We start from the raw sequence: 27,577 nt of genomic DNA, 5'->3' as shown, positions 1-27,577 counted from the left end.
CCCCCCCCCACCTCCAAGCTTCCATTTTCAAAACTCTTTTCATTTATTCACTCAAACTTGCCAGGCCATAGGCTATCTGGGGTAAAAGGGACTTCAAACACAAGATTGCTGCCTTCACAAGGTGTAAGTAGAACCCAACAAATTGGCAGCCATGACGACAGTGAGGCGCGGGCCAGGTAGCAGCTATTCCAGTCCTTCACCTACTGCTTTTCCCTTCATGACTACCCCACCTCCCATCTCCAGCCTGAAGATAAAACCACATGCCGGACAGCTCCCCAAATGAACTCCCTGACTGCACCATTTCCTCAACTTCCAATCGCCCACAAGGGTTTTTTTTTCTTTTCCAGGCTTGCCTTGACTACCCACCCAGGCAACTAAGTCAAAAACATGTGCATCCACCTCTATGCTACCCTCTCCACCCAGGCAGTTATATGGGGTCAACTCTAGATGAATCTGCTCCCATCTCTTTTCCATCTCCAGCTCCTGGTTTTTTTTTTGTTTGTTTTTATTTATTTTTTAATTTATTTGCGAGAGAGAGAATGAGAGACAGAGAGCATGAGAGGGAGGAGGGTCAGAGAGAGAAGCAGGCTCCCCGCCGAGCAGGGAGCCTGATGCGGGACTCGATCCCGGGACTCCAGGATCATGACCTGAGCCGAAGGCAGTCGCTTAACCGACTGAGCCACCCAGGTGCCCTCCAGCTCCTGTTTTGGTTGTCAGTTTTTCTGGGCTAGTGTGAGAACCTCCTCCAAGACTAGCTTCCAGCCTCTCTCTCACCAATCTATCCTCCACTTTGCCAACAGGAGAGCCTCTGATCATGGGGTTCACAGATCAAAAACTATGCAGGTTGTTGCATTTTGAAAATTTTCATTAAATGCTGGGGAAAACACTCAGTGTTATTGGCGATGCAAACAGAAGACTCCACTCCACAGTGCAATAACCCAAACTTTTAATTTTCTAAGGACTTAGATGATGGTGCTTTGTAATTAAAAATAAAAGTCTATTTCATTGTCTTCTGTAGTTAAATTTATATGAAGTAAACACAACTGGTGTGTGAAAAGAAAAAAGAGTCCACTCAAACCAGATTAAGCAAGAAAGGAATTTATTGGGGGGGGGATGGGAGGAGGCATTGGAGGAAGGTAGTCGAAAGGTAAAGTTCCAGAAGTACTAGGTATGTAATGTACATGAGGATTATAAACACTGCTGTATGCTGCATGGTATATCTGAAAGTTAAGAGAGTAGATCCTAAGAGTTCTCATCACATGTGAAAAAAACTTTTTTTATCTATAAGATGATGGGTATTGACTAAACTTAATGTGATAATCATTGCACAATATATGTTAAGTCAAATCATTTGCTGTATACCTTACACCTATACCGCGGTGTATGTCATTTATATCTCAATAAAACTGGAAGGGAAAAAAGGAATTTATTGGCTCATGTAACTTTTTTTTTTTTTTTAAGATTTTATTTATTTATTTGAGAGAGAGAATGAGATAGAGAGAGCAGGAGAGGGGGGAGGGTCAGAGGGAGAAGCAGACTCCCTGCTGAGCAGGGAGCCCGATGCGGGACTCGATCCCGGGACTCCAGGATCATGACCTGAGCCAAAGGCAGTCGCTTAACCAACTGAGCCACCCAGGCGCCCTTGGCTCATGTAACTTTAAAGTCCAGGATTCAAATGATGTCATCGGGACTTAATTTCTCTTTCTGTCCCTTGGTTCCACTTCTTCTGTGGCTCCATGCTCAGACAGGCCTTCACCTCTCCACCCAGACTGCATTCTTTCAGACTTCTGTCCAGGGGAAAGAGAGCACTTCCCTCCACCCCAAGAGAACAAAGTCCTGGGCCTGGTTTCCACTGATCAATTGAGTCACCTGGCTACCCTCAACCAATCCTTATGGCCAGAGGGATGGCAGTGCGATTGATCTAGCCATAAATCACCCCTAACTTTAAGGATAGAATAGAGCCAACTCCCCCAGAACCACTTTATTGAGTAGATAAGGTATGGGACTTCAAAAATCTAGAAGCTGTTACTGGAGTCAGGATGAATGTTGAGAAACTCAGTTTGGTCCTTATTTTTCCCATTTTACCTGAACCACCACCAGACCAGCAGAGGTCTTCAGCAAGCATGTAGGGACTAATTATTAAAATACAGGCTTCTCACCATCCCAGTCTCCAACTTGAGCTTGGTCTCACACTCTCCCCACCTCCCACCCAGGTGTGACCAGATCCCCATGTGGGAGCAGGTGGAGAAATGGGCCAGTCCCATAGGGCCCATGATTGAGCTCCAGGCCTGGGTGAGGTCAGTCTGTAGGTAGTCTTGGACATTCCTCAAGTGCTGAGATTTGGAGAGGGCAAAGCTATAAATAGGAATGGGGAGGTATATTAATTTCCTATTGGCACTGTAACAAATCACCAAAATCTTAGTGGCTTAAAACAATACAAATTTATTATCTTACAGTTTTGGAGGTTAGAAGTCTGCCTCACTAACTAAAATCAAGGTGCTGACAGAACTGTGTTCCTTTCTGGAGGCTCTAGGGAAGAATCCATTTCCTTGTCTTTTTCAGCTCCCAAAGGCTGCCTGCATTCCTTAGCTCATGACCCCCTTACATCTTCAAAGCCAGCAATGGCTGATTCACTCTCATATAACATCACTCTGACTCTTCCGCCTCCCTCTTCCACATTAAAGGACACCTGTGATTACACTGGATCTATCTGGATAATCCAGGATAATCTCCTTTTAAGGACAGCTAATTCACAAACTTAATACCATCGACAACCTTAATTCCCCCTTGCCATGTAACATAACATATTGGCAGGTTTGCAGGGATTAGGTTGTGGACATCTTGGCAGTGAAGGCCTCTCCCAACAAAGGCCACTGTGTCTTGGGACTAGTTCCTAGAGTGCACAGAGGGTGAGGCTCCCTTCTTGGAGCTCTGGGGTAGGGAGTGTTAGGTAGATACCCGGTTCCAATATCTATTCACCAGGCCAATGGCCCAAAACTTGGGAGAGCAGCTCAGTCAGGAATATAAAAGTGTGACATCATCAGGGTGAGTGTAGAACTTCTCAGAGGGTAGCTGGCCTTTGTGAGACACTGAGAACTTAGAGGAGAACCTGTGGGGGTTACTGGGGATGCTGCCTGAGTCAAGAGAAGAGGAAGAAGGAAAGTATGATGGCCCAGCAGCTCAGCAGCTGGGAGAGGGTATCAGTTTTAAGTATCCAGCAACTACCACCCACCCCACTGGGGAAGAAAGAGGTGGAGGACTGTGGCTTGCAGCCAGCGGGGACTGGAGCTTAGACAGGGCTTTACACCACCTGGATGAAGCAATCTTCACCCAAGTAGCTTCTGGGCTTTGGCCTTAGTTGGACTGGGTTCAAATCCCACTGGGCCACCTAGACTATATAAACCTGGGAAAGTGTCCTAACTTCTCTGAGCCTCTGGTTCCTTATCAATTAAGTGAAAATGATATTACCATGTTCTTCACATGGCTATTAAGAATTAGTTCTTGGGGCGCCTGGGTGGCTCAGTCGTTAAGCGGCTGCCTTTGGCTCAGGTCATGATCCCAGGGTCCTGGGATCGAGCCCCGCATCGGGCTCCCTGCTCAGCAGGAAGCCTGCTTCTCCCTCTCCCATTCCCCCTGCTTGTGTTCCCTCTCTCGCTATGTCTCTCTCTGTCATATAAATAAATAAAATCTAAAAAAAAAAAAAAAGAATTAGTTCTTATGTAACATTCTAGAGGGGAGGATTGGAGACAGTGTGAAAGAAGTCCCAGCATGGATTGGCTATAAAGCTAATTACCAATCACGATTCTTGAGACAGACATGGGGTTGAATTTTGCTCTTACCATAACTAGCTGTGTGAGTCTGGGCAATACACTTTAACCTACATAGCCTACAACACTGGAAATGTTTCCTAGTCATAGAATACATTTACTACCAAATTTGAGGCAAGCTGCTTCCTCCTACGTAAAGTGGGGAAAATATTAGTACCTCCTTCCTAGGGTTGATGTAAACTTAGATACTCATAAGCAACTTGATTCAGTACCTGGTGTAGGAGCTTCACTCAAATGTTAGGATAACTCGACCCATGTGGAAGGGCTGGGAGGATGGAGTGTGGGGAATAGGTGGCTAACTGATTGGAAAGGGCACCAAGATATTCTCAGTGATGTAGGAGTGAGGGCATCCCTGAGCACAGGCCTCACCGTCCAGGGCCGGCAGGTACAACCAGCAGGCTCACCCCGTGTAGATACAGGCTGGCTGGCTTCTGGCCAGCAAAATGTGTTTCCCTTTGCCTGGAAACCAAGAGGTGTGGCTGAGGCAGGGCATGGAGGGGAGCAGAGCCACTAAAAAGTGGTGGAGAGGAGCCTGCTCTGGACTTCTCTGGCTCCCCCAAATGCTGGGGACCAACTCCCCCTGGGTTGAAGGAGACGAGTGCGGAGCCACCTGGGAAGAACACTTCAGGAGCGAAGGCTTGAAAAGGTCCTGGGTCCTTACTGCTTACTGAGAGTCTGGGGCTCGGCTCAGCCCTGGGACAAGAGGTGAGATGGAAGCTGAATGCCTTAGGAAGAGTTCCCCCAAACCATCAGGTACTGCACGTGGGCTCCTGCTGTGAGCCAGAGCCCTGGGTTACCAAGCCCCAGGGATGGGTGGTGGAGACAGAACAAAGGGTATCCACACACACCCCCACCGCAGGTTTGGACCAGGCCCCAGTAAAAATGCCCGCCGCCTGAGCTTCAGACCATGTACTCGTACAGCTGCCTGGCATCCGGGGAGGGCGCCTGGCCTCCGCTGCAGCCCCTAACCTACACCTACCTGCCCGGCTCTCTGCTGCTGCTCCCCATCCACGCCCACAGCTTCTGCAGTCGGCCCCCCAGCCTGACCGCGGGCGAGTGGCCGGCTCCGCGGGAATACCACTGCTTCCATGGCTCAGGAGCGCCCCTGGCGGCAGCGCTGCCCTCGTGGGCCTTCCCGCAGGCCTACGCCGCGGCCCTGTACCCGCCTTTCCCGGCGCCCGGCTACCTGGGGCCATCGCTACAAGGGCCCGCGGCAGAAGGGACGGCGGCTGCTCACCGCGGGGCGCCGTGGCCCGAGGGCGGCACCCTGCAGACCGAGCTGCGCTGGGGCCACGTGCACCGCGCGCACGGCCCGCGCCTCGAGCTGCCGGACGTGGTGCGCCGGGAGCTGCGGCGAGTGTACGGCACGTACCCGCGCACCGACGTGCGCGTCACCTACCGCGGCGGCCAGTTCTTGCTTCAGGGCGCGCCGCACGTCCCGGAACCCGAGTACCGTGTGCAGAGGCGTGTGCTGCGGCCGCCTGCCAGCAGCGACAGCGGCGACAGCAGCCCGGCCACGGAAGCGGCGGAGCGTGGCCGCCGGAGGAAGAGGAAAGGCCCGAGCTGAGGACGCCGCAGAGCCCGGCGGCCGGCCCGGTGAGCACGCGCGCGGCTCTCCTCCCCTGCGCTCGCCGCCTTCAGCCCGCCACGAGGGAGACCTCCGCGGTGCGCCGGCGCTGGGTGCACCTGTCACCTCGCTTTTTTTTTTGTAAGATTTTTTTACCAAGCCTGCACGCCGCCCACCTGCTGCACTTCTCTGATTTCTCTCGCGTTATTGCTGGATAGCGGGGGAAGGGCGAGAAGAGATCAAGAACATCTCCGGGTGGCTGTCCTGTTTCTCTTCCCTCCCACTCGGCCTTGGGAAACCTGGGTGTGCGGCGGAAAGAAGGGCGTGGACCCTTTGTTTCGTCTCTCCCTCCTCTTCCCGATCTTAGAAGACTGCCCTGCACCAAGCCCCCACTTTCCCTTTTTCCTCTCCTTCGTCTAACAGAGCTTCCCGAATTGCCCAAGTTCCTCCCCAAGCCCAGGGCCCACCTATCCGCAGGTTGTAGTAAAAAGTAAATAAATGAGTGAAGTCAAGTGTATGCTGCGAGATCGCTTTTCTGTTTGGGGTGGGTGGGGGTGTTCCTCATCTCTGTAATGTGAGCCTTACTCCCCTGCTCGGGAAGAGCCAGTGTGCCTCCTCACGGGTGGGGCCGAGCTCCCTGCTTCAGCAGCTCTTCTCCAGTGTGCAGGACCATAGGCTTCTTAGGCCCGGCAGCTCACCACCCGCGGAGAGAGTCTGAGGGCCTAAGCTCTTTTGTTGAAGCGTGGGTGGTAGGCGTGGCTGAGGAAGGAATGTCTAAGACATAGATTTAGGGCTACCACTGACATTTTCTAGTCGTGTAACTGGGCTTTCCGAGCCTCAGTTTCTTCATTTGTAAAAGAAGCATAAAATCAACCCAGCCTACCGGGAAAATGCACTAGGGTTGAAATTTCAGATGAATGTCACTTCTTGTCTCCTTACTACCAGTCTTTAACAGGCTGAATTTGCAGTATTCCAGGAGTTTGCTGGAGGGTTAGGCCACACATCCAATTTTAACTGTAGGTCTGGCAGGACTCCAGATCTGATACCCATGCTGTACAAATGTGGCTCCTTGTGGAATTGTTTTTACTGAATTTCCACTGTTGGATGGCCAACAGCTGCCTGGGTATACAGGTATGTTACTGAAGCCGTACACCACTGGACTGAATACTGCTGTATTTATGAACCTCATGGGAGGGCTCTCAAGCCTCACCACTTGGGAAGAGTTTTTCTCCTTATGAGTGGTTTAATTTTGGAAGCACCAAGGATCTCATAACTGATCATATTTTTCCTTTTGCCCTGGCTTCTAGGGAGCTCAGGGCCAAATTTGCTTAGATCTTTTGTGTAAAGCCTGGATCCTGAACGGTCACCCCTAGTTTCATCTTATTTTCCTTTCCTTTTTTTTTTTTTTCCTTAAATTATAAAGACACAGGGAGGTGGTGTAGTGTAATGGGTCTGCTATGTGACCTTAGGTAAATTGCATAATGTCCCGGAATCAATTTCTTCATTGCAAATGGGGGTGATAGTATTAGGACCTCTATCTCATGAGGTTATTGAGAAGATGCCTTGAAATGCTGCACACAAAGTGTTTACCACAGTGCCTGGCATGTACTAAGTGATCAAATGTTAGTGTTCGTTTTGAAAAATATAGTTTGTTGGGAGTGCCTGGGTGTTTCAGTTGAGTGTCCTACTCTTGATTTTAGCTCAGGTCATGGTCTTGGGGTTGGGGTCAGGGGTCCTGAGATCTCTCCACACTCAGCAGGGAGTCTGCTTCTCTTCCTCTCTTCCCCTCCCTCTGCCCCTCCCCCCTTCTCTCTCTCAAATAAATAAATTTTAAAGATTTTTAAAAATATTTATTTGACAGAGACAGCAATAGAGGGAACACAAACAGTGGGAGTGGGAGAAGGAGAAGCAGGCTCCCCGCCAAGCAGGAACCTGATGCGGGGCTCGATCCCAGGACCCTGGGACCATGACCCGAGCCAAAGGCAGACGCTCAACAACTGAGCCACCCAGGTGCCCCTCAAATAAATAAATTTTAAAAAATAAAAAATATAATTTGCTACATAGAAATATATAAAATAGGAAGTTAAGGTCTTTTTAATATCCTTATTCCCAAATGATTGGTAGGGTCCAAGCTGTTATTTTTCCTATATTTTTTCTGTGCACATAATATTAATTATCTAAAAGGAATTAACACTGTTTTACCTGTTAATATTTTACTGTAAGTATATTGTGGACATCATTCTGTGCCAGTGCACATGGAGCTACCTCATTCTTCAACAACCACCCAATATTCTATAGCATTTGGATTCTTTCCAGTTTTTAGCTATTAAAAGTCTATCCAACAATTTCTTGAACTGTTCTAGGCCCTGGGGATACAGTAATGAATGAGACAGCCATGGCAGTTTCTGCCCTTATGGAGCTTGCATTTTAGGGGAAGAAATGGGGATGGGACACCATGCAAACAGGTAAAGGCAAATTGTTATAAGTATTACAGCAGGAATGAGAGGCTGAGATAGGAAAGACAAGTGCAGTAGTGGAACTTAGAATAAGGTAAACAGGGAAGCTTTCTGAGGAGGTGACATTTAAATTGAGAGCTAAAGAATGTGACAAAGCTAGCCATGCAAAGAGAAGGGTGAGGAAGAAGCCAGGCAGAGAGCTGGTGGGTGCAAAAGCCCCAAGGAATAAAAGTTATCTTCATTCCCTCAGCAGCCATTTGAGAATCCACAATACACCAGGCAAGTATTCTAGGGACTGGGGTTACAGGAGAGAGCCAAAAAAGTCCCTCAGGGAGCTTACTTTAGAGGTGGAACCCAGAGAAACAGAGACTGACAACAAGCAAACTGGTGAACATATGACATAATGTCAGATAGTTATTAAGTGATGGGGTGCTGTTTTCAATAGGATAGCCAGGGAAGGCTTCCCCAAAGAGGTGATTCTTGAGTGGAGACCTACTAAAGACCTTCACAAGCCATTTGAATACCTGGGGGAGAAAAGCAGGTACAACAACCCTGTGGCTGGAGTATCCTTGTCCTGTGATCGAGCAAGAAAGTGGGAGTTAATGGGGTTAGGGATGAAGCCAGATCCTGTGGTGCCTTGAAGCCATGTTGAGAATTTTGGATTTTATTCTTAGTGGGCGGAGTGTTACAAGCAGGAGAGAATGTGATTGGATTTTTTTAAATTATTCTTTTTTTTTTTTTTAAGATTTTATTTATTTAGGGGCGCCTGGGTGGCTCAGTCGTTAAGCGTCTGCCTTCAGCTCAGGTCATGATCCCAGGGTCCTGGGATCGAGCCCCACATCGGGCTCTCTTCGGGAAGCCTGCTTCTCCCTCTCCTACTCCTTGCTTGTGTCCCTCTCTCGCTGTGTCTCTCTCTGTCAAATAAATAAATAAATAAAATCTTTAAAAAAAAGATTTTATTTATCTATTAGAGCATGAGTAGGGGGGATGGAGGCAGGTAGAGGGAGAAGCAGGTTCCCCACTGAGCAGGGAGCCCCATGTGGGGCTCAATTCCAGGACCTGGAGATCATGACCTGAGCCAAAGGCAGACGCTTAACTGACTGAGCCACCCAGGCGTCCCTTTTTTAATTGTTCTGGATGTTGTGTGGAAAAGAGACTGTAGAGCGGCCATTGCATAAACAGGGAGACCAGTTGGGAGGCTTTTAAAGTAATACAGGCAAAATCAGATGGTGGCTTGGTCTTACTTGGAAGTAGTGAGGCTGATGAGAAAACAAATGTCCTTGAATGTGCATCTTTGTTCACACGTACAAGTATTAAATTGTTGAATCAGTAGTCCTAGAAATGGAATCACTGAGCACTGACACCCTGGTAGCAACAAGCACAGCCAGCAGCAGCCCGATCTAAATTTCTAAATTTCATTCTCCACTAAAAGGAACCAGGCCCACTGGGAAAATGGCTGGTTCCGAGGCTGTAGCAGGAAAGGTACAAGATGACTGGGGCGCCTAGGTGGCTCAGTCGTTAAGCGTCTGCCTTCGGCTCAGGTCATGATCCCAGGGTCCTGGGATCGAGCCCCACGTCAGGCTCCCTGCTCAACAGGAAGCCTGCTTCTCCCTCTCCCACTCCCTCTGCTTGTGTTCCCTCTCTTGCTGTCTCTCTCTGTCAAATAAAAAAATTTTTAAAAATCTAAAAGGAAAGGAAAGGTACAAGATGAGCCCGGAACAACTTGTGCCAAAAAATAAAGGATGGCTCAAATATGTCAAACAAAGGAGCCAGCTGGAAGGGACTTCCACTGGCCTAATCCGGGACAATTGAAGCATCAAAACAATCACAGTAACAAATTATTACCTACTGAATAAAATAACCTCTATTAAGTACACACTAACATTAAACAAATATGAAAGGAAAGCTCTTACTCATAGCAGGAGGAATAATGAGGTCAGAAAATCCATCTCCAATCAGTAATAATTGATTCCAGTGAGAATCATTCATGGATACTAAAACTAATGAGTAAAAGTTTGATGAGAAACAGGCTGTTTATATAGTTTCGAAGTATGTTCCAAGATTTTTTTTTTTTTAAAGCGCACCAGCAGGGGGAGAGGAGCAGGGAGAGAGGGAGAAGTAGACTCCCCACTGAGCAGAGAGCCCAACATGGCTCCATCCCAGGACCCCAGGATCATGACCTGAGCCGAAGGCAAATGCTTAACCAATTGAGCCAGCCAGGCAGCCCCCAAGAAGATACTTATTAATTACAAAGAAAAAAAGAGTATCCTAGATTCCCTAGAATCACAGGGAAAACTGACCACACTTGAAGCCCACTGCAGCGGTCCCTCTTGAATAAAGTCTTTTTCACCATCTTTAATGAGTGTCTTGAAAACTTTTTCTTTAACAAAGACAAGTTGACATCATGTGCTTTCTGATATATTAAACTGAGAAAACACAACATCAATTCAGCAGTAATGCATAATCATGAGGAAACATCAGATAAATGTAAACAGACAACTATAGTAGTCTTTATTGTTCAAAAATGTTGATGTCATAAAAGACAAAGGAAGGCTGAGAAGCTGTTTCAGGTCAAAGGAGACTAAGAGACATGAAAACTAAATGCAATGCATGATCCTGTTTTGGATCCTGAATGAAAGTTGTTATGAAGGACATTAATGGGACAAGTAGCAAGATTTGAATAAAGACTGTAGATTAGAGAAAGCAACGGGGCAAAAGGTTAACAGTTGGTGAATCTGTAAGAAGGGTAAGCAAGAGTTCTTTGCACTATTCTGCAGACTTTTTTGTAAGTTTAAAGTAATTTCTAACTAAAAATAAAAACTAATAAGTAGGGGCACCTGGGTGGCTCACTCGGTTAAGCATCTGCCTTCAGCTCAGGTCCTAATCTTGGGGTCCTGGGATCAAGCCCTGCATCAGGCTCTCTGCTCAGTGGGGAGTCTGCTTGAGATTTTCTCACCCTCTGCCCCTCCCTGCTGCTTATGCTCTCTCTCCCTCTCTCTCTCAAATAAATAAATAAATAAAATCTTAAAAAGAAAAAACAGTAATAAGTAAATTGAATCTCTGGGTCAAAAAGTAGTAAATGTGCTACATAGCTATGTCTATGTGTTACATTTTAATCTTGGACAATTGTCTGCATGCCAGTAAGTCTCCTCAAATCCTTTTTTGAAACAAGGCAGGTTTCAACTGAATCCTGAGTCTCATATCACATAAGGTGTGTTCTGTATCTCTTTCCTTCTCTATCCTCTCGGGTTCAGACCTTGAAGTCTCTTAACTTCCTCCATTGCTGAGAATCTGCATTCCTCACAGATATTTCTCCCCAAGGCTTCTACTTATGCCCTAGAAATGCCCATAGCCTGCACACCAGTTGACCCCCAGCCCCAGTGAGGGAAGAGGGCCCCTGATTACAGGCTTTCTGAAGGAAGTACAGCCACTCAGCTCAGTCCGGCATGCTGCCATGCACATCCTTCCAAACCCCAGTGCTTGCTCCAGGCCCTGTGGATGTAAGGGAGCCCTGCAGGGAGCCTAGATGCCTCCTTCTTTGATCTTTTATTTGAACTTAAGTCTTAGAAGCTTAGAACTCATAAAACATCTCAGCTGCCAGGGACTTTGCTGTTCACCTGGTCCAATCCCCTCAATTTACGTTATGCTGGGAATCCAAGGCCAGAGAGAAGGAGTGACTCACCCAAGGTTATACAGTCGGTGGGAATCCAGAACTCCTAGATCTCAGCAGGGCTTGGGCTACCAAACTCTGGTCTTGATGGCCTCCTCATGGTCTTGCCCCAACCTTACCTGACCCTGGCATCTGGTCTGGAACCCTTCACTCAATAAACCATGGCTGACTAATTTTAAGCCTTATCCTACCTCCCAACGGGGTAGCTCACATTCTACTTAAGGGAATATAATAAGAATCATAATAAATTCACACACTTAACTGAGAACTTACTGTGTGCAGGTACTGTGCTAAAGCCCTGAACAGAAGAAACTATCAACTCATTAATTTACACAAAACTTTTATGTCTGTATAATTATTTTTTTCCACTTACAGATGAGCAAACTGAGGCCTATAGGGGTGAACAGCTTACTCAAGGTCACACATGGAGAATGCACCTGGGATCTGACTCTACCTTAACTTCTAGGCCAAACTGCCTCTTCATACATTAGACACACTCAGCAAAATGCAAGGAACATTTACTGAACAGTTACTATGTGCAGAACGCTGGACTAGACACTATGGGGCTCATGAATGAGCCCCTCTAGAGAGGAGTATGGAGGATTTGCAGGAGATCATCTGCACTGCTGGGAAGTTGAGGGACGCTTCTTGGAAGAAGCATCTGAGACTTTGAAGGATGTATAGGATCCCAACAGATAGTGATGGGGAGGAGGTGTCCCAGGAAGAACTGAGGAGGGTTCAGCATGAGTAAAGGCATGGCAGCAGGAGCAGGGGGCAACGGGGTTTCATTAGAGGACAGGTTATGACCAGGGAGCAATGGACTCTCGTGCTTGAAAGCGAAGTGGAGGCCATACTGTGAAAGACTTTAATGACAAAGTAAGGAGTTTGGAGAAGCCATTGAGGTCTTTGAGCAGAAGGGTAGTAGTCCAAGTTGAAGTTATTAAAAGATGTGGACAGTGCCTGGAGGAGCGCCTGGCTGGGATGCTGAGAGCCTGAGCCAGCAGCTTCCCCACGACCTCTCTATTGATGGTATAGCACAGCCGGGCACCAGAACTGAGTCCCTAGGCTGTTTGCTCAAGCTCACAGCCTATGGAATTCAGTTCTCAGAGCCAGGTGGCCAACGTTCTCCCAGCCTTGATTCTGCCCTCCTGTGCTCTCTTCTGTGAATTCCTCCCATTCCCACGGTGGGTCAGATGAGGAACCTGGGTCTCAAGATTCCTCCTATCCCAGAGAGGGTCTGAGCTTAGAGCTAAAAAACAGGGCCCATACCCAGGGAAAGGGGCAAGGGTTCTCTGAACTCCAACAGGATTGATGCAGGATATGAGGGGAGGGGGTTCAGGGCCATGGCAGGGATTCTATGAGTACTGTGGAATCATTTCTTGCCCAGATGTGCTCCTGGTGGGGCCAGATGTGGAGAGGTACTCCAGGAGGAGTCGGGGCTGGGGGAGAGCCAGAATATGTGCACAGAGAAGGGCATCTCTTGGGAGACTGGGAGGCTTCCTGCGCCAGAGGGGACCCCTAAAATATGGATCCCCAAAAGTTCCAGCTCCCTGAAAATCTCCCCACCAAAACTGAAGATCTGAGATACCTGGGATAGGTAGGCGAGAGGAAGAAAAATCTTTCCCTGAAACACACTTTCACTTCTGGAGAGTTAAGCGGAGAGATGGGGGCTATTCCCCTTCTCCAGGTAGAGCTGCTGCCTGTCCCTGGAGAGGGAAAGGCAAGCCTGCAAGCTCAGGAGCCGCCCTACCCCCGCCCTGCTTGAGTTGTGAGCAAGGGCCCACACTTACCATGAAGGCTCCTCTCTTGCTCTTGGGACTGGATCTGCAGTGATGCTCTTAGAGAATGCTCCTTAAATAGGGCTCCCTCCCTGCCCCAGCCAACTCCCACCCCCGCCCCATCCTGGCTCTTCTGAGAAAGGAGGAAGGTGTGGGAGGGCTGGGCACCTTGCCCAGAGAGCCCTTTCTGACCTCAATCAAGAGTGGGGACCCCCTCCTTTCTCCCCATTCTTTTGAAGTGTCCCCTTCCTTGCTCAGTCTCTGAGTCCCTCCCACCCCTTGAGACCAGCCAGATGGGCTTTATCTCTGCTCTTAATGTCTGGGAAATCTGTCCTTTATGCCTATTTCAAGCCCAGTTCCTCATTCTGAGGTCGGATGATGGGGAATTGATGTGCTAGGGGAAGCTTCGGCATAGACTTCTAGCTTTTCCCTTCAGCTGAGGGGACCTAGGCTGCAAAACTCACTTGAGGGAATGGGAAGAGACGAGTCATCATGCCACCTTCTTTCACCCTATGTGGCTTCCAGCAGCACCCAAAGGGCAGGTGGAATCTGGTCCCATCTTGGGGATGGAGAGACAGACCTGAGGGGACAAAAAAATCAGAGGCTTAAGGTCTGGCCAGCTATGGAATGCCAAGCAGGACAAGTGTTCTCCAGAGCTCCTATCTTACAGTTTGTGTGTGTCCTTGTGTCTGTGGAAGTCCCTTTCCTCAGCCCACCCTCTGTCCTCTGACCCCAGAACCAAACCCCTGCTGCACAGAGTTGGGACCCTTCAGGATTTGAGCTAGGAATCAAGGGGCTCCCCCTAAGAGGTCTTTCCCATCATCCTCCCAAAGCTCAGGAATTTCTTTCTGATGATATCTAGCTACATCCAACTGCCAGCCAAGAAACAGGCCAGAGGGGAGAAGGGAAAGGCACAGGGATGGCTACAGGGATCTCAGGCCAGAACTAGGAACAGCTCTACTGAGAAAACCTGAAAGTTGCCGTAATGGGGGTGGTAGGGAGAGAAAGTCATCAGCATTATGCAATGAAGGCGGGGATGGGGCTGGGGGAAGGGAGGGATGGCCAAGTCTTTAAAGGACTGGCAGAGGCCTGGGGCTGATGGAGCTACCCATTACCACCCTTCCCAGGGGCCAGCCTAGACAGAGTTCAAAGTGGCTGTCACCCCACCTCTCATTAACCCTAGCAGCGCCAGGCTGGCAGCGGCAGTATTTTTATGGGAGACGTGACGCGCAATGTGCTCCCTCCTTCCTCCCTCCCCTTTCCTGCCCCGACTCCCCAGCAGTGAACATCTTGCTCTTTGAGGCTAGAGGGTCCTGGTGGGGGGGGAGCTGGGAGACTGCAGCAAGGGACAGAGCTGGAAGAGGGAGAGTGATCCCTCTTTTCTCCATATTTTGGAACTGCCTCAGCCCTTAGGGGAGAAGAGAGGATGGGACTTTCTACCTTGGACCATGAGCTCCTGAGGACAGTGACAGTCTCTGAGTACCCAGCCCCTTATGAGGTGACTAGCCCTGAAGGGGCTCATCCCTGCTGATTGGGGATGGGCTAGCTCACCCTTGGAGGGAACTCTTTCCTTCATGACCCCTTACGGGACTCCTGGGAAGGGATGGCTGTAGGTTTCCCCACAGGGTAGCGCCAGGGACAGAAAGAAGCTGAGGCCTTGATGGGTCCTGGGGTTCAGTTGTCCTATCCTAAATGAGAAGTCCTGCCAACATGGGCATGAAGGCCCTGGAAGTAGGCATGGCCTTTAGACTGTCCTGGATCTGGGCTCAGGTTGATACTCACCCAGAACACCTGCGCCCTGCTACCCCCATCCAAACCAGGCTCCACCGTCCCAAGATCCAGACCCTGTAACCCACCCTAATCTTGGGGGAGACATTGCTGTTAAGGGAAGGCAAAGGGGACAGATATGGTGGGGAAGGAAGTCATCACCTAAGAGCTGACTGGGTGACGGACCTTGAACCTAGACTGGACATAAAGGGGGAGAGACACAGGGATTTGGGAAGAACACCAGGTTCTGGGTGTAGGGGCCACCAGATCCAATCAGGGATCCAAGTCTGTGGAAAGACGGTAGAGACAAGGAGAGGGGAGGAAGCTATAAGATTTGAGGGCGGAGATTTTAGGGCAAGGAAGGCGGACAGGAAGACACTGGGTGGGGTCGAAAGGTTCTCGGTCTTTCGCAGTTGACAAGGTACTAGGCGGGGATGCAGTCAGCCGTTGAGACTCCACCCACTGGCGGGACCTCCACGCCTAATTCCTCCCAACCCGCAACAAAAATGGCCGCCGCGGGAGCCTGTGCAAAACCCTGAGACAAATGGGCATGGGCGCAGAAGCCCCGCCCAGTTGTGGGCACTTGCCCTTCTCAAAAATGGCTACCGCGGCGCTTCTGAAAGGGAACCGCTCTGGGCCTCGCCTTTGATCTCGTTGGTGGGGCTGGGGGATGAGAGCTGCACCGCGCGGGACAAGTCGCCGGCGGCGCCCGACGGAGCAGGTGATTTCCCCTCCGGCCCCCGGCCCAGGGCTGGGAGAGTCGCGGAGAATACTGACCCAGGGTACCCGTCCTGTGTGTTCCCCCACGGTACTCCCTGGGGCCCATCGGCCCCCCCATCTCTGGTTCTCGCCGTGGCCTGTATCAAGGCATATCCCAGCTTACTCAGGCCTCCCTAGTCCTGTGTCCCCACGGCTGCAACCACATCCCGGTGCCCTCGGGCCCACTATTCCGGACCCTTATGGGTACCCCGCTAGCTTGTTTAAGGAGCTCCTGCTTCAGGGGTGGACCATCATCACAGTCCCACTTCCTGTGCACCCCACTATCCCCGTTTGTGCTCCGGTCTGACTTTGGGTGCCGGAATCCCTTGTAGCTCTCAGTGTCCTTGGCGCCTCTAAGACTGGACTTGGGGGTCAGGGGACAACCATGTCCTCTGGAACCTGCGTTATGGGACTAGGGCCCCAGGAGCTGGGCTTCATAGTGACTGAGAAACCAGCGAAGACCTCCGTGCTAGACCCTCTGAGTGCCCACACTGCTTCCCAGGACTCCTCCCACATAGCCTTCTGCTTTCTCTCCACCTTAAGCAGCTCCCCACCCCAAGGGAACAGCATGGTTCTCCTTCCCCCAGTCTCACTTCAGTTTGTCCAGGGGATCTGTATTGAGCATCTGGAGTCCAGGCTTGTGCCTGGTCCTGGGGATGCTCTCAGGCCAGCTGGGGGCAATGAGGATGGGACACTCAGGGTTGGCTTCAGGGAGAAAGTGAGTCCCGCAGAATGAGAGGCAGAGGGAAAGACGTTCTGAGTGGGGAAAACGGAGTAAGCAAAGACTCTGAGGTAGGCAGGAGGGCCAGCCAGGCAGGACAGGAGGATCAGAACATGGGCTGGGGGCCACATCATTTGCTTCATAAGAGGTAGTGTAGCGTAGTGGTTAACAGGGTTCTGGAGCCAGACTGCTTGGATGTAAATGTGCCATTAACTTACTGTGTGACCTTGGGCAAGTTACTTAACCTCTCAGTGTCTCCATTTCCTTTTGGGCAAAATGGGATAGTATAATATTATTAGTATCTATATTTTAGGGTTATTGTGAGGATTAGGTAAGTTAATATGGGTAAAGTGCATAGAACTATTATTACCATCATCAGAGGTATTTAAACAGGACTTATGACAGGATGACAATCACATTTCATGGATGCTACTACCCAGTGAGCCCTGATTTGGAGCCCTCAGGAAGTAATGGAGTTCTGTGGACTACATCCAGAATTTTAAAAGTCTCATGAAAATCATGTTCTTACCCTGGAGAAGGCTGGCTGCTTAGGCTACAGCTTCCCCAACTCGGGGACTGTGGAGGAGAAATATTAGAGAAGCCTCTGGGCAGGAAAACAATGCTGAGGAAGGCTAGGGGGATGGAAAAGGGTGAAAGAAGAAGTGGCAAGCTTTAAAGGCTGGGTAAAGTTTGGTCAGCCCCAGAACAGGAGAAGGGAGGGTGTTGCCTCAGGAGACAAGCTAGAGCAAAAGCTTAGGGGAGGAATTCCGACATTCTTTGGGGGCACAGTAAAGAGTTTCCCAGTAACAACTCCTTGCCCCTCAGACCCTGATCAGAAACCCAGAGGCATCAGACACATCCCTGAGCACTTCTTCCCTAGAAACTAGACTTTCTTGCAGCAGCCTTTGTCCCAGCAGAGGTTGCCAGGCAACTGACAGCAGCCAGGATTTGATGTAACCCAGGGTCGGTGTAGCTCTCTGTATGGGGCTGACCTCTTGGGGGAACCACATAATGGTGTCTGGCATGCGTGGTGTGAGCAGTTCTGCTCTCCAGGGCCCATGCTAGGCTACGGCTTCTCGGTCTTGCTGTCCAAAGTGATCCCTGTGCTGTCACAGCAACACTATGTTACTACTTAGGGGACCCGGCAACTGTAAGCATAGATCGCAGCTCTGTCTCAACCGGCTTGAAAGTCTTGAGATTTCCCCCCCCCCCCATCCCGTGGAATATACACTCAACTAGGCGACCTGGATTTAAATCTTAACTACCACAGTCCAGCCAAGTGACATTGGGCAAAGCATTAAACTCACTGAGCTTCAGTTCCGTCATTTGTAAAGCGGGGGCAGTAACTCTTTATTGAGTGTCCCACTTCACAGGATACCGAGTGTATGCTGATGAGTAAGCGGGGAGTATAGTCCCTGCCCTCATGAAACAGCTGGAAGAAACATTAAACATTGCCCAAATAATTATTTAATTAGAGCTATGAAGGATACTGCGAAATAAGGGAAAGTGCAGTCTGCAATGAGGGTGTAAGATGGTGGGGACCAAAGCAGTTCTCGAGGGTCAGGGGCAGCATCCCGTGAGGAAGAAAATTTTAAACTGAGACCCGACAGGTAAGAAGATGTTAGACAAGTGAAGGGGTGGAGGTGGAAGGCTGTCCAGGCAGAGGAAGCAGCTGTGCAAAGGCTCTTGCCATGAAAAGGCTTGAATGTTGGCAAACTGGAAGAAAGCCAGGGTGGAGGGGAGTGATCCAGGGAGGGTGTGGTACACGGTGAGGCTGGAGAGATGTACACAGGGGTAAAGCCCTCAACTGAAGGCCACAAAAGGAATCTGGGCTAATCAGAAGGGAAGGGGGACATCACTGATAGATTTTTGGTAGGAAAAACAGGATTTTTGTACAGGTCACACAACTGTGATCTTTGTAAGAATAGATTTTGGGGGAAAGATGGTAGTAGGGGAAAGGGTTAGGAGGCTCTGGCAGTGAAGGCAAGAGGTGGAGCAGAATGGGAGGAGAGATGGAGAGATGCACATGTTGAGAGGCATGAGAGGTGATGGTCAGGGCTTGGTGACTGGATGTGGGAAAGACTGGAAGGGGTAGGATGTTGTGAGGATCATTCCCAGACTTGTGGCAAGAGCAGCTGGGTGCGTGAACGTGCATTTACTGATGACAGCCTTGGAGGAGCAAAGGACTTGGGAGAATGTCAGTTTGGGACTTGTTAAGTCACCTACATAGAGGTGTCAGAGAGGGAGATGTGCAAATGTGTAGCTCCACGGAGGGGACTGGGCTAGAGGACGGGCATTTGAGGATCGGTGACATAGAGTTGGTTCATAAAGATGTGGGCCCAGACAAAGTCTTCTAGAGAGGGGGGGTGCAGAGGAAGGAGAGAGGAGGAACAGCTGTGAGCCTGAGCCTTCTTGCCAGCAGAGGAGAGGGGGACAGAGAAGGGAGCCCAGGAAGGAATGGCCAGAGAAGGAGGAGAGTAATGCCTCAGAAACCAACATTGATGCTGCTTGAAAGGGCAAATATTAGGTGAAAACTATAAGAAATAGCCTTTTCTTTCTTTTCCTTCACTCCTTCTTTCTCTCCCTCCCTCCTTCCCTGCCTCCCTCCCTCCCTGTAGATCCAAAACAGGGAGTACTGGCAAGCTTATATGGTTCAACCTAATTAAACCAAAACCGGAAAAAGTAACTCATGGCCTTGGATTGAGCAATTTTGGTAGATGTTGGAGCAGAAGCCAGATGAGCCAGGGAGAATGGATGGAAAGGAGATAAGGGAATAGAACTGAGAGGATTGGATTGGCTGAGTGCAGCAGATGGGGTTGAGAGGGGGTAAAATCAAGGGTAATTCCTAAGTTTCAGGTTTGGCAGCTGAGTGAGTGAATGGTTGGGTCAGCCAGTGAAATAGGAGGGAAGATATATACCGATCATGAGAATACTGTGAGTGTGGGGTAGGTGGAATTTGAGATACCTCTGAGTCTTCTGAGTGGGAAGAGCTGACATTTGGACCTGTGGAGCCAGTCATTACCATCTATGTGTTCCTGACTCCCACATATGGACTGTTGGGAGTCAAAAGCATGTAGATGGGAATGAAATGAGTCAATGAGTATTTATTGAACATCTACTAAGTGCAAGCATTTTTCTAGGTGCTAGGGTTACACCAATGAATAAGACAAAGACCCCTGCATTGTGGAGCTTATAGTCTAGGAGGGAGGTCAGACAATAGGCAAATAAACATAAAATAACATTAAGCTGTAGTAGATGCTGTATAGAAAATAAAGCAGGGCAAGGGACTAGGGAGTAGGAGGAATACTCCCTATTTTTGGTAGGTTAGTCAGGGAAGGTCTCTCTCAGAAGGCAACATATGAGCAGAGCTCCGGAGGAGGTGAGGGGATGAACCATGTAGATACATGGGGGAGATAGGTAGGAAGAAGCTGGGGAAGTTTGAGGACCAACAAGGAGGCTGGTGAGGCAGGAGTGGAGTGAGTGATGAGGTTGGAGAGGTGGGCAAAGGCCAGATTTTGTAGGGCTCCATAGGCTTTGGGAAGGAGGATGGAAAGTCCTTTGTAGATAACCCCAAGCTGCTGGATTGGGCAGGAAGAGAGAATTCCTGAAAGACTTCCCCTTCCATCAGAGCCCCATAGCCAGAAAAGCCCCTTTGTGCAGTGGGTGGGTGGCCCATTCTGGCTGGGGGAAGGCTGTGCTTGGTCCTGAGGTCTGCTCCTTGGCGGGGCTAGACAATGGGCCCCTTGTAGTTGGACTTGAGGGCCAAGTGGCCCTCTCAACGATGGGATTCCTCAGCCAGGAGGCATGTGACCCCAAGACCTTGGCTTCTTGCCAGAGGGTCTGGGCCTGCTGCTGGGGAATGGGGTGGCAAGATGGGGAGAGGTCGGAGGAAGGGCGAGGGAAACCACTGTGGAGCCGTCTCAGGCTGAAGGAGGTGGAGAGATGGGCAGAGAGGGGGCTGTAGCTCTGCTTGAGGGAGTGGGGGAGGGCTGCAGAGCTGGAAACTGTGGACAACATCAACAAATGGTTTCCACAGCAGGGTAGGAGGGAGGGCCTGGCCGCCCCTGGGCCTAGTGGGTAGGGGCAGGCAGAAGAGGGCCTGACAAACCTACATCTTCTGTCCCTTCAGAAGAGAGAGCATGGAGCTGGAGAGGATTGTCAGTGCAGCCCTCCTTGCCTTTGTCCAGACGCACCTCCCAGAGGCTGACCTCAGGTAGAAGCAGCTCTTCTAGAAGGGTCATGCTAGGGTCAGGGTCAGAGCTGCTGGGCAGCATTCTGGGCCCTGGCCCATGGAAAGACGGGGTGGGAAGCCCTCAGCTTTAATCCTGAGGTGGGGGAGGGCTGATTATGATCTGCTGGTATGGCCTTACATCTTAACTTGTCCCTGTCACCTTGCTGGACAGATGGGAAACCAAAGCTCTGTGGGAGGGTGATACTTTCTGGCTTCAAGGGTTGAAGTCTGGCTCATGGACCCAGTGAAGCCGAGGGCTTGAGTCTCAGGCTAGGTGGGGTTGCTGGAAGTATCCAGTGTCCTACCCAGGGCTTGTCCTGTCCCCTTCCTTCAGCGGCTTGGATGAGGTCATCTTCTCTTATGTGCTCGGGGTCCTGGAGGATCTGGGCCCCTCAGGGCCATCAGAGGAGAACTTCGATATGGAGGCCTTCACTGAGATGATGGAGGCCTATGTGCCTGGCTTTGCCCAAATTCCAAGGTGGGATCTGGCTGGGGCAAAGAGGGAGTGGAGGGCTGGCAGATGGTGGAGGGTGGGCAGAGTTGTCCTCTTACCACCGTCCTGTTTTTTTCAGGGGTACAATAGGGGACATGATGCAGAAGCTCTCAGGGCAGTTGAGTGGTGCCAGGAACAAAGGTGAGTTTGGGGACTGGGCACTTGGATGACTCAATACCCCCATCCCCTAAAGCCCTGGCAAACCTGATGCTCTCTCTGCTTCCTTAAGAGAACCTGCAACCACAGAGCTCTGAGGTCCAAGGTCAGGTGCCCATCTCCCCAGAGCCCCTGCAGCAGCCTGAAAAGCTCAAAGAAGAGACCAGGGCTTCTCCTACTGCTGCTGGAGACACCCAGGATGAGGTACTGCTAGAGGAGGGTACTGGTGAGAGAATTAGGGATCAGGAAAGAAGGAAGTACTGCTTCTTGTCAACATCTCTGCCCACAGGCAGCTGGTGCTGAGGAGGAGCTGCTGCCAGGGGTGGATGTTCTCCTGGAGGTGTTCCCTACCTGTTCAGTGGAGCAGGCCCAGTGGGTGCTGGCCAAAGCTCGGGGAGACTTGGAAGAAGCTGTGCAGATGCTTGTCGAGGGGAAGGAGGAGGGGCCTCCAGCCTGGGATGGCCCCAACCAGGTATCCTCTGCTAGACATCCCCCTCAACCCAAATAGCCTCAGCCACGTTCCACCTTAGTGTTAAGCGCCTGCCCCTAGCCTATCCCTGTCTGCTTCTGCTGGTACCCTAGGGTTTAGACTAGGCTTCCCTTCTCTGCAGGACCTGCCCAGGCGCCTCAGAGGCCCCCAAAAGGATGAACTGAAGTCCTTCATCCTGCAGAAGTGAGTCTGGGCTGGGCTGGGCTAGACCCTTAGAGGGTCTTCCCAGAGTGGCAGGAGCTTCACCCAGCCAGTTTTTGGCAGGTACATGATGGTGGATAGCGCAGAGGATCAGAAGATTCACCGGCCCATGGCTCCCAGGGAGGTGAGAGGGTTATGGCTGCTGGAGGTGTGGAGTGGGTGGGATGTCTCCTGGCTTCTGCTGCTCACTGCCCAATTGCCTGACAGGCCCCCAAGAAGCTGATCCGATACATCGACAACCAGGTAGTAAGCACCAAAGGGGAGCGATTCAAAGATGTGCGGAACCCTGAGGCCGAGGAGATGAAGGCCACATACATCAACCTCAAGCCAGCCAGAAAGTACCGCTTCCACTAAGGCATTCGCCAGACTCTGCCGGAGCCTTCTAGGCTCAGATCCCAGAGGGATGCAGGAGCCCTACACCCCCACACAGGGCCCACCCAAACTCCTGTCCCCCTTCTCCATCCTCCTCTCTACTTCCTTGCCCCACAGTGTTGACCTCCTCTTGGAGCTGCCCACGGGCACAGTAAAGGTGGCCCCAGGAAGGTGTGAGTGCATTCTGGTCATTTCTGCTCAGAATTGGGGTATTGTGTCTGTCTGACCTCTCTCCCAACTTCATATCCCTTATCTCCAACAGGGCAGCAGCACCAGGCAAGAGGGGGTAAAAAGCTCTTTATTTGAAGCTCCAGGGTGGGGCAGGGCATCCGCCTCTAACCAGAGGCCCCTACAGTCCAGTTTCCCTACAGTTCATAGTCAGGCCCCGCCACACAGTCCAGCTGTGCCCCATCGGCAGGCAGGTCAGACCTGCAGGTTGACAAAGGGTGCAAAGCCTGCCATGTCCTGCAGCAGCACCAGGGCCTGATGCAGCGGCGGCTCCACGTCGATGTCCACGCCGCGCTTCCGCAAGCGGCTCAGGCTGGGCTCGGCCACATGGTGGCAGTGCCGCACCCGCAGCGAGCGCAGCGCCGGGCAGTACTCCGCCAATGTCCTGGGGGAGGAGCCGGGTGAGGCTAGGGGCCAGAAGCCGCTACGCCCACGGTGGGGGAGCCAGCAAAGCCCCTGTCTCCCTCAAACTCAGAGCATTCTTTTTCCCTCCATAAACGAGGGAGGGAGCCCGGATGGGGTCATACATTCAATGTCTCCAGTGAACCAGAGACTTCCTCCTGTCTCTTAAAGGGGGAAACTGCTCCTCAGCTCCGCCCAGGATTTCAAGGTTTTCCCCTTGTTGAAGAAAAGCCAGAAACTTGACTGTATGTGAAATCTGCCAATGTGTAAATACTGGTTCAAAAAAGTTTTTTTTTTTAACTATGGGCTCTATGGTCTAGGCAATCCTAGAGGCCTTTCCTGGTCTGAACGGGGGTGCGTGGTATCCAGACACCACCGTTCTGCCCTGCGACAGCTACAGCCCGCCCCTAACCCAGAGGCTAAGTAAGTGATTGCCCTTTTCCCAACCCACCGATCCCATGCCCAGGCACCTGACGCCGTCGCTTCCGACGCGGAGGCAGCCGGTTAGGTCGAGGTGCTCGAGTTCCGGGCAGTTCCGAGCCAACTCCTGGACTGCGGCGTCCCCCACATTGGCGTTGACTGCCAGCGAGAGGCTGCGGAGGCCCGCGCCGCGCCTCTGCGCCAGGTATACGATGGCCTCATCCTTGAGCTGACGGCAGGCGGTGAGGTCCAGCTCCTCAAGGGCCGGACAGCGGTCGGCGAGGCCGCGCAGCGCCAGGCCGTCTACCCAGTCACAGTGCGCGAGGGAAAGGCGCTGCAGGCGGGGGCAGCCCTCCGCCAGCGCCCCCAGCGCGCGGCGGCTCAGTTGCCCGCAGCCGGCCAGCGCCACGCTCCGCAGCTGCGGATTCCGCGTCAGCACCGGCACCAGATCCTCGTCCGACAACCATTCGTGACACGGCGCCAGCGCCAGCTCCTGCAGCCCCTCAGCGTCCCGCAGCAGCCAGGCCAAAGCGGCCCGCGGGATCTGCGGACCCACCTGCGGGCAGGGAGGCACCTCGACTCTCAGCTGGTCCCGGGGGCGGGACGGGCGCTGCCTCTCCGCCCCTGAAGAGTTCTTTCCCGTCAGCAACCCGCCCTCGGGGTTTGCCACCTGCCCTCCCGGGAGAGACCCCAAGCGCCTTCTGAGTTGAAGGCCCTCGCCCTTTGAGAGTACTTCCCGCGGGGTCCGGCAGGGTAGACAGAGGCTGGGGGCTGGGCTGGAGGCGGGGCGGGGGCGGTACCCAGACGGGGCGAGGCTCTGGCTCCCGGCTCACCTGAGCGGCGTCGAAGCGGCGCAGCCCCGCCAGGTGCAGCTGCACGAGCGCCCGGAAGGCCCGGCTGACGCGCTGCAGCCGGAGCAGCTGGCGTAGCGGCACCCGGCTCAGGACGTGTGGGAGCAGCACGTCTTCCCAAGGCAGGTCCAGGAGCCTGCGGGTAAAGGGGCGGTGGCGTCCCCGGGCCGCTGTCACCTACGAGTCCGCCTCCGTTATGCTTCTGCGCCCCGGCTCCTAAGAGCGGTCCCCAGACCCGGCCCAGTTCGGCTCCCCTCCCGCAGGTCCTTCTTCCCTTTCTCGGCCCCTCCCGTGCTCGGTACCTGACGGCTCCGGGCTCTTGCTCCCCTCCGGACGGCTCCATCGGTGGCTCCATCGGCTGCCTATTGCGCGTGCGCAGTAAGGTCTTCTTGCTTTGGCCTTGGGAGAGGCCTCAGCGAACCCGCCTCCTTGGGCTGTAGAGACAGACCGATTCAATCGAGTGCGGTCTCACTGAGGATCCTATCTGAAAGCGTTCCGGATGGATCTCGAAACTGAGGGCGGAACAGACTGGTGGTGTAACATCAGACCTCGCCTTCTCGGCTACAGGGCTTGAGAACTGAAGCTGGAGAACGCAATGGTGAAGCAGAGACTAGCTCTTTTTTCGTCTTGGGCCAGTGGCCGCCTCTGAGTGAAGTGGTGATGGGAGGAGCAGGCAAAGCCAAACGCAGAAGGGGCGGAGCCAAGACTCCAAGGTTCTGGGCCTACTCTTTGCCCTCTGGTCACGTTTAGGGACTTGGAAAAATGGGGAGAAACTATCCAGGCTTACTGTCTGGCACATAGTAGGTGCCCAGTAATTGCTGAATGAATTAAATGGGCGAAGCTAGAATTTTTTTTCCTTCATCAAGCAAACTTGCCCAAACCTCTCGTTCCTGGTTAGTTATGAAGTACAGAGCTGTCCAGCCCCTTCCACGCCCGGACGATTTGGAATGGATTTGCACCTCGAGGGGAGAGACAGAGGGGGCGCTAAGAAGGATTATCTCTCCACTTGGGTCCCTATCTTTTCCCCAGGAGGTCTAGAGTCCTGAGAAGAATGAGTGCTCAGCTCAGCCCACCAGGAGTACCGCTTCTCGGTTGACCTGGGGATTTAGTTGTGGGGTTTGGGGCTGGGCCCGCCCTGGGGCAGTGATGTCCCAGAACTCTAGGCTCAGACTTTGGGCGGCCCTCTCACCGCGTCCGCAGTTTCTGGTTCCAGGGTCCGCTCCGGGGAATCCCCGGAGCAGTGCTTTCCCCATCATCCATTGGTGGGGAGGGTGTGAAGGACGCTGAGGGCTACTCCTGTCGCCGAGAGCTGCCCCCTAGCAGGGCTGCGCTCTCCCTTCGTGCAGTCGCTTCATCTCCCTCTGCATAACGAAAACTGCTTCCCATCCATTATTTCATCAGGGCTTCGGGCACTTCTGCAAGGTGAGCAGCTCTGTGCTGTTACTCCATTTTAAAAGATGGAACCGAAGCCCTAGAGAGGACGCGCCTTGTCCAGGGTCAAGCGAGTCGCGATTGAGAATTCAGGCATCCTAGTTTTCCCAGAATCCCTTCCATCCTCCCCCACCCCCAATGCAGCAAGAAGGGAGAAGCCAGCAACGGGGAAGGACCAAAGAGGGTTATCTTGGGTGAGGGATTTGCTTCCTCTTCCTTAGCCTGCTTGGGGAGGGGGTAGATGGGAGGACCGACCTCCGCTAAGATAGAGCCTTGTAGGCGCGCACCACCTCGGGACGCGCGCCTCCTCCTCCTCCCTGCTTTGTTCGCGCCTCTGCGCCTGCGCAGTGCGACAAATCTGGCGCTGTCCCCTTCAGCACCACGCGGAGCCCGCGCCGCCCCTCCCCGCGGTGAGCCCCGCGCGCCCCCGCCGCGCAAGTCCTCGCGCCCCCTGACTGCCCAAACAGGCCCCTTCTTCATTCCGAGGTCACCACCTGCATGCCCTGGCGTTCCCAAGGAGAGCAGTTGCCATAGTAACTCTGGCAGTGCTTTCCTAAAATAGCTGGGCCCCCTTCTACCTTGGCCAAGGGCACAAGTGTTGCCTGCTTCCCACTTCCTCCACTCCCGGCATCATCCCATCTAACCATTTACCCTCAGATAGCCAGGACACCTAACTCAGGCAGCAAGGAAGTTCTTTCTAAAGTCTGACTAACATCCCTCCTGCTGCATCCTGGGCGAGTGGTCAGGGTTGGGTGTCCTGGGTCCGAAACGTAGAACCCCTTAGGGCTTGAGGCACTGTTTCCTAGATCTCTCTCCCATAAGTTGATGGTCTCTTGGATTTAGGGGGCGGGTCCGGTCTACACCCATTCGGTGTGCTTGGCGCGGCCGCGTGCTCGTGGGGGCGGGAGCGCGTGTGGCATGTAACAGGTCATGTGGCAACCTCCTAGGGACACGCGTGGGGTCTGGAGCGGGACACGCGAGTGCAGCTGGGTCTGGCGTGTGGCTCAGGGGGCGGTGGAGGAAAGGGACCAGGACACGATTGGGGTGGGGCACGTGAGGGTCTTGGGAACAGAACCGGGGGTTCCATACATCCTCCCCCTCGTCAAGGGCGGGTCTCAGGTTGGCGGGAGAGCCCAGCGGGGACCTAGCGTCGAGAAGGGGGGCCAGCCTCCGGGGCTCAGGGCCCCGGAAAAGGGCGGGGGGTGGGTGGGGGGATTAGCTCTGCCTGAGCCGCGCGTAGGGGGGAGGGGGAGGGACTGAGAGGCAGGCGGGCCTGGAGCAAGCGGGAGCAAGCGGGAGCCGCGCTGCCTTCACAGCTGAGCTGGGCCCAGCCTCTTCCCCGCCTCTCCTCGGCCCCAGCTCCAGGCGAGCAGCGGTGAGTACTGAGGCAGCTCCAGTCGGAGCTGCACTGGGGATGCCCTGGGCTCCCACTGAGCTTCAGAAACCTGCCTGGCAGGGTTGCTGCTCCTGACCTCTGCCCCTACCCTGCATTGCCACCAGAGGCCCCTTTACCCCTTTAAGGGCTGGACAAGATCTGTCATTCCCTTAAGAGGGAAGGAGGGACAGGGTCTGGTGCAGCCTTCCCACCCAGAGACAGGTGACTGGTGGGGGTTGGGGGAGAGGGTGTGTGTTCCTGTTTAGTGTGTGTGTGAGGGTGCATCTGTATTTGTATGTGATTGTGACAAGTAGGTCCCTGTGAGTGTCTGATACGCCTGTGTCTGTGTGCATTGGAGAATGAGGCCCTGTGAGTATATTTG

At 52.4% G+C, this 27,577-nt stretch overlaps 3 protein-coding genes across 6 annotated transcripts; 2 read left to right on the top strand and 1 right to left on the bottom strand.

The window, feature by feature from the left end:
* The first annotated feature begins 4,734 nt into the window (after nucleotides 1-4,734).
* C6H10orf95 (chromosome 6 C10orf95 homolog) lies at nucleotides 4,735-5,394 on the top strand. Its single transcript, XM_021699995.2, has one exon. The coding sequence runs from the start codon at nucleotides 4,735-4,737 to the stop codon at nucleotides 5,392-5,394; it is 660 nt and encodes a 219-aa protein (XP_021555670.2).
* On the top strand, nucleotides 5,346-22,656 carry CUEDC2 (CUE domain containing 2). Of its 4 annotated transcripts, XM_044916588.1 has the most exons (10): nucleotides 15,616-15,786; nucleotides 20,637-20,642; nucleotides 20,678-20,758; nucleotides 21,111-21,254; nucleotides 21,349-21,410; nucleotides 21,499-21,629; nucleotides 21,715-21,897; nucleotides 22,037-22,098; nucleotides 22,180-22,240; nucleotides 22,324-22,656. In XM_044916588.1, the coding sequence occupies exons 3-10, from the start codon at nucleotides 20,685-20,687 to the stop codon at nucleotides 22,468-22,470; spliced, it is 864 nt and encodes a 287-aa protein (XP_044772523.1). In that variant the 5' UTR covers nucleotides 15,616-15,786; nucleotides 20,637-20,642; nucleotides 20,678-20,684; the 3' UTR covers nucleotides 22,471-22,656. The 4 variants fall into 4 exon arrangements, with proteins under 4 accessions (XP_021555456.1, XP_044772523.1, XP_021555457.1 ...); XM_021699781.1 differs by lacking the exons at nucleotides 15,616-15,786; nucleotides 20,637-20,642 and adding an exon at nucleotides 5,346-5,423 and having other exon boundaries at nucleotides 20,675-20,758; XM_021699782.1 differs by lacking the exon at nucleotides 20,637-20,642.
* A 120-nt stretch (nucleotides 22,657-22,776) lies between these two features.
* Nucleotides 22,777-25,025, bottom strand: FBXL15 (F-box and leucine rich repeat protein 15). Its single transcript, XM_021699864.2, has 4 exons — nucleotides 24,692-25,025; nucleotides 24,372-24,525; nucleotides 23,589-24,094; nucleotides 22,777-23,101 (listed from the first exon to the last, which is right to left on the bottom strand). Exons 1-4 carry the CDS (start codon nucleotides 24,742-24,744, stop codon nucleotides 22,912-22,914), a joined length of 903 nt encoding a protein of 300 aa, XP_021555539.1. The 5' UTR covers nucleotides 24,745-25,025; the 3' UTR covers nucleotides 22,777-22,911.
* Nucleotides 25,026-27,577: the final 2,552 nt, after the last annotated feature.

The sequence above is a fragment of the Neomonachus schauinslandi genome, chromosome 6, assembly GCF_002201575.2.
Source record: "Neomonachus schauinslandi chromosome 6, ASM220157v2, whole genome shotgun sequence".
NCBI classification, from domain to species: domain Eukaryota; kingdom Metazoa; phylum Chordata; class Mammalia; order Carnivora; family Phocidae; genus Neomonachus; species Neomonachus schauinslandi.
This window is presented reverse-complemented; position numbering and strand designations above follow the sequence as displayed.